Source organism: Harpia harpyja, chromosome 8 (genome assembly GCF_026419915.1).
Source record: "Harpia harpyja isolate bHarHar1 chromosome 8, bHarHar1 primary haplotype, whole genome shotgun sequence".
NCBI classification, from domain to species: domain Eukaryota; kingdom Metazoa; phylum Chordata; class Aves; order Accipitriformes; family Accipitridae; genus Harpia; species Harpia harpyja.
Window position 1 is genome coordinate 9,079,481 of NC_068947.1, and position 12,804 is coordinate 9,092,284.

The following is a 12,804-nucleotide window of genomic DNA, read 5'->3' on the forward strand; positions in this document are numbered from 1 at the left end:
TGCCCAAGCCCGGGTAGAGCTGCAACAGAAAGGTGTTTTACTCATTTCCCCAAATGGATCACGTAACAACACCCAGGGGTAGGAGTCAAGGTGGGGAGGACAGGCGCAGATTCAGCTGCAGCATGAAGCTGTTAACTTCTTACCACACTGTGATTCAGGTGATTTTCTTCCCTCAACTCCAGTCTGCTTTTCGGTGCATCACCATCATTAACGGGAATTTTCCTATTAAAAAACAGAAGCTTACTAGTTGAAAACATCCTGCGCATCTCAGATCAGTACAAGATTATATCACCTCCATATTTTGATTCCCCTAGAGAAGTCCCATATTATACCGTATTTATCCTTCTGTGTACCCACGCACAGCCACTACTTTAGAAAACAAGGACCGTTCAAAAATAAGCATAAAGGGTTTTGACACCAAGAACACACCAAGCACATCTCAGAGCAGCCTCTTTCAACGCAAGTGATTTTTGCCAGGGTCTTCTCTTTTGCCCCTTGCCCTTTTCTTTTTCCAATGAGAGAACATCCCATTTTAAACATACGCTGTTCAGGTACCATCCATAAATGCTGCCGAGGAGAAAATGAACACACACACACGCTAATATCATACGAACGTCAGCTGTTCCATGCTAAAGAGGGAGCTGCACATCTGTGCCACACCAGTGCTGCAGCGCTGGGACTTGTTACCACAGAAAGCACCGATAAAGAATATACCTTAGTGCCAAATTTCAAATCCCAGGGATAAAAATCATTGACATGCAGCAGAAGGAAATTTTCAGCATTACCCAAAAGAACTCCTTTCAAAGTGCTTAAAGGCACATGACCACCTTAAAGCTGAAATGCGATTTTAACATATTTGGTTTTAAGCGATTCACCTTTCCTGCAAGTAGCACGTAAAATTATTATCCCTAAATAACTAGGAGGAAAGTGAGGAGGGAGGGCGTGAAAGCAAAATGAGACGTTTGGTCATTTTCCTTCAGCTTATGTTTGCAAATAGTATTCCCTGCAAGGACCAAAAACTTTCCCCAGCTTCTCAGAGGCTTTTCACACAACAGTAAGAACATGGGCTCAAAGAGAAGAGAGAAAAACACTAAAACCACACAAAATTGGCACAGAGAAGTGCAGGCATACCTGCAGCTTCTGTTCAGTGTTGTTTTGCTTTTTAAAAAGCTGGGGTTTAAGGGGAGAGGACACCAGCCAGCGCCTGCATCACCCCACTGAAAATTATTAGAGACTGTAATTTTAATCATCGAATGAATGATATTCAGCAGGAAAAAAGGTGGGGAGGAAGAGAAATTCACTTGTGGGAGACAGAAAAGCCGCTGTTCCTATTTCACAGGACAAGTTGTTGGTCCGAAGGCAGGGAACGCCAAATCGCAGGCAGGAGCCCCTCTGCCATAGAGTCACCGCAAGAACACGTGCGCTATTTGGTTTAATTCCCCTTCACAAATACGAAATAATAAAGTAATTGTAAAAGCGCGTTTAAAGGCTGCTTTGGGGAGTAATCTCTTTAAAGGGCGTCCCCGCTTCACTGACCCAGGTTGCCTGTTAAATAGTAAATCAGCGGCTGCTCTACCGCTCTCAGGCACGTCTTGTTTCTCCCCCCCTGCCCTCCCTCCAAGCTGGGCTGATCTCGATGCAAGGCAGCAGCTATCTGCTCCAGTATTAGGGAAGCGAGCAAACTCCAAGACCTCACACTGCAGAATTACAGTGTGGTTTAACTTGCCAGAAGCTTAAATATTTACCTGTCTTCATTAATTCCACACATGCGGACCCTTTCATTGCTCATCCAGCTATGAACGTTGCCATACAGGGGAGTTGCAGAAAGCATGACGTCTTCTTAAAAATCGCCGCTTTTCTTCACGGTTTTATATTCTATTAAAAAAAAAAAGAAAAGGAAAAGAAAAAAAAAGTTGAGCAGATTTGTCTAGGAGGAAGTGCAAACATCACGGTGGAGCAGCCAGCCTCCCTCCGGGTAATTAATAATGAATGCAGGATTGGTGCGGGGAGTGAGCTGCCTACGTTAACCGCTAAGGGAGATACCCTGCAATAAAGGAGCAAATTGAGGGCATTTATAGGTCAGAGGAGATGGATCTTTTCCCCAGCGCACATGCAGAAAATTAAGAATCATTCCAGGCTATCGACAAATAAAAGTTTCTCCACTGCATTTCATTTCTACAAGAAATGACTCAGCCGGCCAAGTACACACCAGTCCCCAAACCTTCATCTCACGTAGGCTGAACCAAGGAGGGAGACCCCACGGGCTGGGGGAACGTGCGAAACTACCCACAGGCGCTCACAAAAGCCCTGCATTAGGAACGCGCAGGAGTGCATCGCAAGAACAGCCACATACCGTGTGTATTAGCTACGCTGATTGCTGATAGAGCTTTCACGCGAGGACTTAAAACTGAAGAGACGCTGCTACAGAAGGGATCTAAATAAAAACCTTCCCTTTAGCGTCTGCACATGACTAACTTGGAGAAAGGGGTTAAAAATAGTAAGTGGGTTGGCGAGCTCCCCACCCCTTGATTTGATTAAGCACCAAGCCCTGGTGGCTTCTGCATTGGAGCTGCTGCTGCTGCTGCTGCTGCTGCTGCTGCTGCGAGTGCTTTCAGTAATTCAATGATGCCTGCTCACTCCAGGGAAAGAAATCATTAGCGGGCTCGCTGGAGAAGTATTAGCAGTCCAAGAGGATCGGCGCTGTGTGCAGCCAGAGAGGCAGGTGAAAGGTAACCGCATTTTCGCGTCCAGCAGCAGAGAGGGAACGGCTTTTCCTCCCCTCTACCTTGCCTAACGCCACCTCCGCTCGCATTAAATTCTAGTTTGCTGCATGAGCGAAGTGTCAGGACAAGCTGCGTTTTATTAACAGGATTATCGCGGCGCATGATTTATTCCAGTGCAAGATTTTAATTGCTCTTTGGAGGTTGAGTCGTTTCTTTTGACTGAGCTTCAGCCTGCATCCTGCTGCTAAATGCTGGGTTAATAAGTAGGGGGAGCCTTTAATGCACAGGATATCCCTCAGCTCTTCCTCTCTCACAAAAATAGAAGCCTTTAAGCGGGAGGCATGATACTCCTTTTACACACACACACAAGCCAGTAACGGGCGATTGACCACTGGGAGTTTAATGCCTAACGTCTCCCAAAGCATCCATGCTTCCCCAGCAAACTCATTTCCTTTGTCAGGCTACAAAATATGCAAATGATCACTTTGGCATTTAATGGGGAAGAAGCCCAGATCGGGCCTTTAACACAATACTTCACACAGGTTCAGAGAGGTTTAAGAACTGAAACGGCAGGAAAGCCTTGTTCCCCAACACTTTTTTCTCCCCTCAGAGAGGCCTTTTGTGCAAAACTCCACGTCTGGAACAAATGTATATTAATGAAACGGCGTGTTGACCCTCCTCTCTCCAGAACGGTTAGCCTTCCCTAATGAAGTCCGCAAAAATCGCTGTGAGGAAACAAAAATCCGCGGAGATTAGATACCGCGCTATCATTCAAAAGGAGTTATTTCACTGGAAAGACGGTTTCTGGACAGATTTACTGGTTTCCAGATGCGCCGCTCGTAATGTTTTCAATAGAGGCAGCAGCAGCATGGAGAGAGTGATTTAGGGTTTTACATAAGGTTAGTAGCCGCCCCGTGTGCTGCCTCATCCGTGAGGGATGGACGCCGGCTCAGAAGAGACGGGCCTCGGCGGCACACGGCCCCGCTCCCCACTCTCCTTTGGGGGTACCCGAGGCCAACCCACGCCGCTCCTAGGAGGGGCCGCCTGCGCCCGCCTGGTTTCCTCGGTGGAAGTGTATCATTAAGATAAGGCGCAGGGCCTGAATTAGAACCCGTCAATCCCCTGACACGTGCAGATAGCGAAACGCTGAAGTTGCACGGGCGGCCGAGAGCTTCCCCAGCCACGTCCCACCACCACCGCCGCCGGAGCAGGGCAAAGCCCGCCAGGGCGCAGGATGCGGGGAGGCGGTGGGATGTCCCAGGGCCCACCCGGGTGGGTCAGAGCCCTCGCCCCGACGGCCGCCAGCCCCTTCCTCAAAGCCGCCCCTTGGCGCTCGCCGCCCCGGGTGCACGCGTGTGTGCCGTTATAATCGCCGCCCTGATGAACTTCTTGTGAACTGTTTAAAAGTGGAGGTCTGCTGAACGAGCAGCGGCGCCACTGCCAGCCATAATTTCATTGCAACAAGCAGCAGACTTTTAACTCTTCGCACGCCCCTTCTCTCCTCCTCCTCCTCTCTCTCCCGCCGTCGGGCTCGCAGGGGACTCCAGCGGCTCGGCCAAACGCCAGCAGCTCCACAAGCCCTCAGCGCTGCGGGGACGGGGGGGGGGCCCGGGGGTGTGGGGGGCACCGCTCCTATTTATACCCAGCTTCCGCGGGGGCGGGCGCAGCCGGCCCCGTTATGCAACCCCGACGGCCGGCTGAGCGTCCCAGCGCACGGTGGAAACCGAGGACATGTCTCTCTCTCTCCCTCCCTCCTCCTCCTCCTCGCCGGGCCACCGCAGGCTCCCCGCCGCTGTCAGCGCGCCCCAGGGCGCCGCAGCCCCCCCCCCCCCCACACCCCCCCCCGCCCCCGCTGCGCTGCGCGGCAGGGCGCGGAGCGGGGCTCGGCCGCCGGAGAGCGCACGGCATTTCCTCCGGGAGGTGTCTGGCCGATAAAGCCATTTGCGGCTAAATATAGACGGTGAGGCACGGAGGAGGGAGGGAGGGAGGGAGGGAGGGAAGGCGGGGGGGGGGGGGCGAGACGCGCAACGCACACGCGGTTCCGCAGCGATGCCGCCGTGTGAAACCAGTTGTGAAAAGCGCCTGCAAGCACTAACCTGCTTCCCGGCGTGCTGCCGAGCGGGGCCCCGGCGTGCCGAGCCGTGCCGTGCCGAGCCGAGCCGTGCCGAGCCGCACCGGGAACACCCACCGCCCGGCGCTGCCCGCGCCCCGCCGGCCCCGCGCCGCAGAGGCAGGCAGAGACACACACCGCGCTGTTCGGGCAGCTGATTAAAAAGGGAAACGTTTGGGTCTCCCTCGCAACGTCAACAGACTTTTGGCAGCCATTGACGCCAGCAGCAGCAAAGTTTTGTTAACACGCTCCTGGCGTGGAAACGAGAAAAACCCGATGCCCGCGGGGAGGGGGGGGGGAGGAGGAGGAGGAGGAAGACGCCGCTTCTCCGTGCCTCCGGGGGGAAAGAGGAGAGCAGGGCAGGGCAGCCCGGGCCGGGGCAGCCTCCTCTCGCCCCCCACCCCGCGGCGTGCCGAGTGTACGAGGTGAAAGTCTCGGCGCTGGGGGGGGGGGGGGGGGGGTGGAATGGAGGAAGCCCGGCGGTGCCGGCGGCTGCAGCGAGCCAGGAAGCGGGGCGGGAGGAGAATTGCAGCGGCGCACGAGTTCCCTTTTGGCGCCTTTACTCTTTTCCACCTCCGAGCTCCGCCTGGCAGCCCGCCAGTTTCCACTGCACAAGCCACAAGAGCCAGCAGCAGCAGCAGCAGCAGCGCAAACGGCAGCCGGCGGGGAGGGCTGCGCGGGGTATTAAAAAAAAAACCAAAAAAAAAAAACCTCTGCGAGCGCCGGTGGCACCGACGGAGTGGCAGGCGCTTCGGCAAACAACCCGGCCTTTCGGAAATTAAAAGCGAGGCAATAAATTATCCGGCTCTGATCCCCCTCCATCATCCCCCCCACCCCCGCCGCCGCCCGGTTCCAGGCCACTGAGAGGATCATTTCTAGATTTGTGAAAATCCCTGCGAGAGGAGTGAAAAGCAATCGGGGACTCGTAGCGATCTACTTCGATTAGCCCTCAACCCGCTCGTCTGGAGCTTGATTTAAAGGGCAGCGCTCGTACGGTATTTATAAGCTTAAATACGGGCAGCTGCTTATGAATGTGTTTAGGTACCTCGTTTATCTTGTACCTCCGACGTACATATTTACGAGTTATAAAAAACAACGACCTGTGCCATGGGTAGAAAGGAGACTTTAAAGACACTGTATTGCTGCACCGTTTACAATGCGCCGTATAAAGCTCTGGCAGCAGCCAGCGATCTAATATTAGACAAGTGTTTAAAGAACAGGGGTGGCTGCGCTTTTAAAAAAAAAAAAAATACCGTGGGTTATTTTTTGCAATCTCCACACGGCATCACCGCTAGTGACACGTTTTGTAAACCAGAGGAGGAAGCTGCAGACTAAGTAGCCGCCGCACGGATCCGCGGATTAGAGAAGAAGTTTGACCTTTACCCGGGACGTGTGGCATTTCATTTAACCATAAAGCTAGGCACAATGCGCCAGCGAGATCGCTAAACCGATTTAAAATACATATTGAGTCATGCACGACAGTAGTGCATTTCGATTTAGGCAACGTGCAGGCACCGCAAAGGGGTCGGCGTCTATTTTAAGGCTCCTGCCGCAGCCGTCGTCGTCGTCCCCCCGCCCCGTCGTGTCCCCGTCCGTTCCCGTCGTCCTCCCCCCCCCATCGCGGCTCCCACACCGTCACGTGTCGGACGGCGACCGGGACTTTCTGCCGTGTAAACACGGCACGGCGGAGCCGTCCCGAGGACAACCGGGGCCGCCGAGACAGCGCCGGCACCGGCGGGGCATCCTCCCCGCCGCCGGGCACCGCCGCCCCGGGCTGGCCGCTGCGCTGCGCCTGGCTCCGGCCCGGCGGGGAGACACCCCCCCACATCCCCCCCCCCCGTCCTCCGTCCTCCTCCGCCCGCAGCGGGGCTCCAGCGGGGGCGGCCCCCCCGGCACAGGCGGCCCGGGGGAGAGGCGGCCCCGGCCCCCGCGCCCCCCCCCGCGCCGTCTGTCACGCCTTGGACCCTGCACAGACAGTCGCTGCGCCGGAGCGGCAGCGGCGCTTTCCCCCTTTCCCATATGCTGCGAGGCGAATCATTGCATCGCGCTCAGCGCCGGCGGCAGCCAAAAAAAAAAGGGGGGGGTGGGGGGAGAAAAAAAAAGTTTTCAATTAATAATAAGCCTAGGAACTGGGGAAGGGGGCGGGGGAGGAGGCCAATAAGGGAAAGTTAAAATGGCTGGCGATCCTTCAAATAACCCTGGCCGCCTTCCCCCGGAGCCCACACGGCACTGCCTGCCGCGGAGCCCCGGGGGAAACCCCGGACCCCGAGACACACGCCGCCTTGGGGCGGCCCCGGGGGGGGGGGGCGGCAAGGCCGCCCCCGCCACACGGCGATGCCCACACCTGAAGGTTACGGGACATTTGCTGGGCGGGGGCTCTCGCTCCCATTCCCCCCCCCCCCGCCCCGGTAAAAACGCATCGAGGGGGTGCGATAGTGAGGCTGCCAAGGCTCACACACACACACCGGGGGGGGAGGGAGGCGAGGCGGCTGGTACCCAACTTTGAGGCATCGCTGCATGAAGGATTTCCCGGGGATCCGCGGGAAACACCGACCCCGTCCGCCGCACCGGCAGCCCCGCACCGCCGATACGGCGGCCGCCCCTCCCCCGGGCCCCCCCCCCCGGGCCCCCGGCGCGGACGATGCCTCCGCAGCGGCGGCGGGCGGGCAGGCTGCTCTCTTCGGAGCTGGCGGGGGGGGAGAGGGGGGGACCGGGGGTTTCCTCCCCTGCAAGCCGAGCCGGGCAGCCCGGCGATTCAGCCCGCCGCCGCTCCGTGAAGGAGGCTACCGGAGGAGGCGGTGGAGGAGGAGGAGAGAGCCGCAAACCGGCTCTGCCGCAGAAAGCCCCGGGCCCCCGCGCAGACGGGGCCCCCCGGCGAGAGCCCGGCCTCCCTCCTTCGCCCACCCGCCGCGGCATCTCCCTACCCAGGCCGTCCGCGCCATTTTAGAGACACACACACTGGCGCACACACACACACACACGCACGGGAGCGAGGTTTCCGCTGCTGCTGCCAGAGACAACAGGCAGCAGCCGAGCCAGCCCGGGCTGCGAAGGAGGAGCAGCGGCAGCAGCGGGAGAGGGACACACACACGCACGCACACCCACGCACCGCGGGCCGGGCAGAAATGTGCATTTCAGGTAATTTAAGGCCGCATTCCCGGCGCGGGGAAGGGAGAGCAGAGCGCAGGCCTGCGCGCTCCCACCCCATTAACCCGCCGCGCACTCGGCATCCCGGGAGCCTTTCATTGTTGCCTTTATTCCGTATGGCTTTTGCTTTTCAGGAGGGGGATAGAAAGAAAAGAGACAGGGGAGGGGGGGGGGAAAGGAAAAAAAACAAAAAGAAAAATACCACCAAGCCAGCCCCTTCCCCCCGCCCGTCCCCCATTGTTCGGCCGCGGGAGGCTGGGCGAGCGCAGCGCCGCGGGCTCGCCATTCACCGGGCTCCGCCGTGCCCCCCTCCTCCCCCGATAGCTCGGGAAACTTATGGGGCTTGGGGGGGGAGACACATACAACCCCCCCCATTGAATACAAAAGTCCCAGCGCTCCTGCGAGAGAGAGAGTTGGGCGAAAGCCTGCGCTCACTTCCGCAACGTTATCCTTGCAGAAATACCGGAGCACGGCCCCCGTTTCCTTCCCCCAGCCCCCGCCGCACCCCCGGGGGGGGGGGCGGAGTGATTAATGGGACGTACGCCCTTGGTTTCCCTCCGGCCACCCCGGCGCACCGCTCCCCAGCGCGGAGCCGCCGCGGTACGCCGGGCGGGGGCGGCCCCCCCACGCATCCGTCGGGGACGTTGGGAGATATTGATCACGGACGACTTCATTTTGCATAATTGCGGCTGACAGGGCCTGTGGTTCCCTCATTTACGGAGCAACAGCTTCGAGGGGCTGATGGATGGGGAGCGGCTCCCTCCGCTCCCCCCGCGTCCCCCCCCCCGGCAGCCCCGCCGGGGGGACGGCGGCTCCGCGTCTCATGCAGCAAATGGCCGGCGCACAACGGCGAAATATTAAACTTAGGTGCTTCCGTCTCTCGTTTTACCTAGCGCGGCCGGCCTGAAAGCCTCCCGCTCCCCGCAGGGCTTTGTCTGCACAGCCGCGCCGGGGCCGGCCCCCGGTGCACGGGGGACCTTCGGTGGCCGCACGTAAGAAAAAGTGCTTGGGAAGTTGGGGCTTTTTCCTCCTCCCCCCCCCTCCTCCCAACAACAAACAAATAAACAGCTCGGTTTCTGCTACACAATGCATAAAAAATTAGCCTCGCCCCAAAGTTTATGTCGGGTTTCACACGGCGCTAACGTTTCTCCTTGATGGGAAACGCTTTCCCGAGCACTTCTGGAAAGCGCTGGCCAGCCCTCGGTTACGAAAGCAGCATTGCAAGCACCTCGACAAACGTCTCCGCAACTCCATGTCCCAACCTCACATCACCTTCTCCAGACCTTCAAAAGAAACGCACGTCCAGGGCGAGCACAGCCAGCGCCGCACACCGCCCGTCTCGGCGTGCGGAAAACACGGGGGAGGGAGGAAACCCAACAACAACGCTCGCTTTTTCCGGGAAAAAAAAAAAACAAGGAAAAAAAAAAAGAGGAAGAAAAAGGAAATAAAGTTGCCGGTGGCAGCGATGCCCCGACGGAGAGGAGGGCAGCGCGGAGGCCGCCGCCGGCCCTGCCTTCCCATCCCGGCGCTCCGCACCGAAACAAAGCAGCGAATCAACTGCGATGCAGATGGGCGGCTATGAATTTTTTGCTGCTGCTTAGAGCTTTAATTACTCGTTCTTGATCCGTGGGACTACGACACGACACCGCCAAGGTTAAAATGCCCTGAACAGCTCTGAGCAGATGTGAACGAGTTGGCAGACGCGCAAATGAGGTCTGCCTCTAAGCATGATAACAAGTGACTAATACATTGCATATCGCTGAAAGAAAATTATTTTTCTCTAATTTGCATTAGCTTTTCTTTTTTTCTTTTTTTTCTTTTTTTTTTTTTAACGCCAGCGACATTCGCTCCTCAGAGGCAGCAGCATAATCCTGAAAATATTACTCCGTGACTTTAAAAGATTTGGAAGGAGGCAGAGATTGCCAGTGTTTTGGCTATGCAGGCTTGTTTATCTTTCCGCCTTTGCTCCAAGGCGAAACTAGTTTCGCAAGCAGTATTCTTGCAGAAAAATGGCACATGTCATATAAAACACCAGTTTATAGGAACTGATGCTAAAATTGTTGAATGACTACTGGCGCACTTTCGCCACTAATAGCACAGCGTAATCCATAAAGGACCAAGGGGACAGTCAAGGCCAAAAGAGAAAAAAAAAAATAGATTGACTGGAGAGAAATAGATAGAGGCAACCCATCGACCAAAATTACAAAAGGGGGGGGGGAGGAAATAAGCATCTCTCCTTCCTACCTGCTTTCCACCCCAGAGCCGCCTCGTCAAAAAGACAATAGTACGTGAAGGTCACTTACTATATAAAACACAGCGATTCTCGCAGGTAGCAAAACTATGTCAGGTACAAATATAGGCCGGAACCCAGTTCTCCAAGTTCCCTCGACTTTCCAGAGGCTCTTCTGAAAGGGCCGGGAGATCACTTTGGGTACTGGAGCAAACTTCAAGAACAGGCAGCATTTTATATCCTATGCTCAAAAGGCAAACCGAGGGGCTTAGGCGCAGAGGCTTTGAGGAGAAAATAGCTGCTCGGGGCTATTTACGCAGGAGGAGTTTTTCACCGCGGACCTACTCCAGGGCTGCCTGCACGTCCAGGTTATCGGGGCTTGCGCGCTGCCATCTCAAGAGATAACAACTTCTCCTCCACCAACACGTGCTCGGGAGGCGAACACGCACCGCCACCGCGCCGTGCCCTGCCCCACGCCAGCACCGGCTCCGAGCGGGGCTGCCCTCTCCTCCCGCGGGGCTCCCGGGACGCCTGGCCCGCCGCTCCCGCAAAGTCCCCGGGGGCCGGCTCAAACCCGTCCCCGGGAAAGGATTTCCCAGCGCCGAAGCCTGCCGGGGTCGGGCGCGGAGCGGGCCGCTCCTCCCGCAGCCTCCCTGCGCTTGTAAATCAAGCCGGAGGAGGAGAGAAGCGGGGGGGGCGGCTTCTCCCCGCCTACCGCCGTTCGCTTAAGCGACGCCGGCGGCAGGGGAGCGAGGCTCGGCGCCCCGCCGCCGCCCGGGATGCCCGCCGGGCCCCGCAGCGGCGGGCGGTGTCTCCGGCAGCGACGGGGCGGCCCCGGGGGCTGCTGCGGCCGCAGCGAGAGCTTTTGTGTGCGAGTGCCGGCGAGGCGCGGGCTCTTCGCGCTCCAACAGCTGTCACATTATTTGCACTGGCTGTAAACAGCCTTCGCCTTCCACCCCCCCCCCCCCCCCCCCCCGCCACCGAGTTAAATCCAGACTAACAATCCCCAGTTAGAGATCAAACCAACAACAGCAGCATTGTGTCTGCCTTCATTGCTTTACCATCAACTACTGCAGCTGGTTTACTCGAAACAAGGAACACCCTCTACCCACCTCCCCCGCCCCGGGGCTAGAAACGTGCTTGTTCCCGGCGGCTGGTCAGGCGGAGCCGCGCTGCCCCGGGGGGCTTCTGCGGGCCCGGGCCGGGGCGGGGGGGGGGGCTGCCTCCACCAGCTCGATGCCGGCGGGGTCCCGAGCGCTGCTGGGCTCTCCCCCACAGCGGAGAGGGGTTTCCAACCCGCACTCCCGCCCGCCGAAAAGCCTTATGAGAAGTTGAGCACCGCTCTCGGTTTGGCTTTTGGGAAGGGCGAGGGGAAGCCCCGCAGCCGCGGGGAAAGCCGCGCCTGCAGCTGCGCAGCGGCACACGGCGAGCTCGCCCCCGCGGCGCGGCGCGCCCCCGAGCAGCCCTTCCCCGGCAAGGCCGGGCTCCGCGCCCCCGCACCCCCTGCCCCGCCGCCTCGCACCGGGCCGGCGGCAGCAGCGCCCGACCCGTGATGGCAGCAAACCTCGGGCCGAGGGGCCCCTCCGTCCCCGCCGGCCTTGCCCCGGGCGATGACCCCGGCCCCGCCGCGCAGGCGGCCGGCGGAGACGCGTTTCCACCGTCAGCCCTTCTCGTAAGGAAAAAAAAAGAACGAAAACCCCCAATAACCTAAAACGCGAGTGCAACTTCGCTCGCGGTACAACCACCTGGCAGCAAAGGAGTGGTGCTGCGCGCTCTCAGCGGGCCTTTTGTTGGGCACAGCTGGAATTTGAGTGTAAATCCCCGTACCTCCTTCCCTGGCCTTGCTTATTTTTGCATCAGCGGCAAAGTTAGAGGAGAGGTGGAATTTACTGAACGGAAGCGAGGGAGAAATAAATCCACTCGCGGAAACCTTTCCTCGCCCAGTTTGACTGCTAGCATCGCCCAAATTGCGCATCTCTTAAGGGAAAACCGTGACACGGCCACTGTCTCTGAAATTTGTGTACCGCACAAACTCTTGAAGAGGCCACGGGAGCTGGAAGTGCACTTTCTAGGCGCTTATATGCAGTTTGGGAGCAGGCACCAGCAAGGGAAAAGAGCTGGTTTTATTGGAAGCACATCTCCATCTTGGCCTGACTCCTGCCAAAGGGCAGCGCTCCCCAGGCAGGTAAGGTGCTTCGCACCAACGTGATACATCTCCAATTGACTTCCGAATCGGATTCACCGACAAATGATGCCAGTACGTACTCGCAGGTCAGTATCATCGACTATTCATTGCCTATACGTAGCTAGAAATCTGCTGGCCTGGTAAAAATCACTGCTAACAAAACAATGTCAGCAAAGGCTGCAACACACTCTTGTGAGAGACCAGAGATTCGTGCCTACTGAGGCTCTTTCAGCACAAAGGCTTTTAGAGGAAGAAGAGAGAGAAGGGGGAAAAAAAGGAGGGAGGGCTCTCGTGTTTCAGGGCTGCTGTCCCCTGGGAACCAAGAACCAAGTGTAGCTTCAATCAAATGCTGACTTCTCCTCCGGGAGCTCAGTAGGAAACCTGATCTCACTAGCTCATGCCTGCCTCC

The 12,804-nt window shown here is 57.7% G+C and overlaps 1 protein-coding gene across 7 annotated transcripts in view; it reads right to left on the bottom strand.

The window, feature by feature from the left end:
- The window catches only part of BCOR (BCL6 corepressor), an 82,773-nt gene that overhangs the window by 37,201 nt on the left and 32,768 nt on the right, over positions 1 to 12,804 (bottom strand). For all 7 annotated transcript variants that reach the window (XM_052793988.1, XM_052793986.1, XM_052793989.1 and 4 more), the window contains exons 2-3: positions 1,746 to 1,875; positions 144 to 222 (exon numbers count right to left, since the gene is read on the bottom strand). In XM_052793988.1, coding sequence (XP_052649948.1) covers positions 144 to 222; positions 1,746 to 1,831 — 165 coding nt within the window. In that variant the 5' untranslated portion in view covers positions 1,832 to 1,875. The remainder of the gene's footprint in view (positions 1 to 143; positions 223 to 1,745; positions 1,876 to 12,804) is intronic.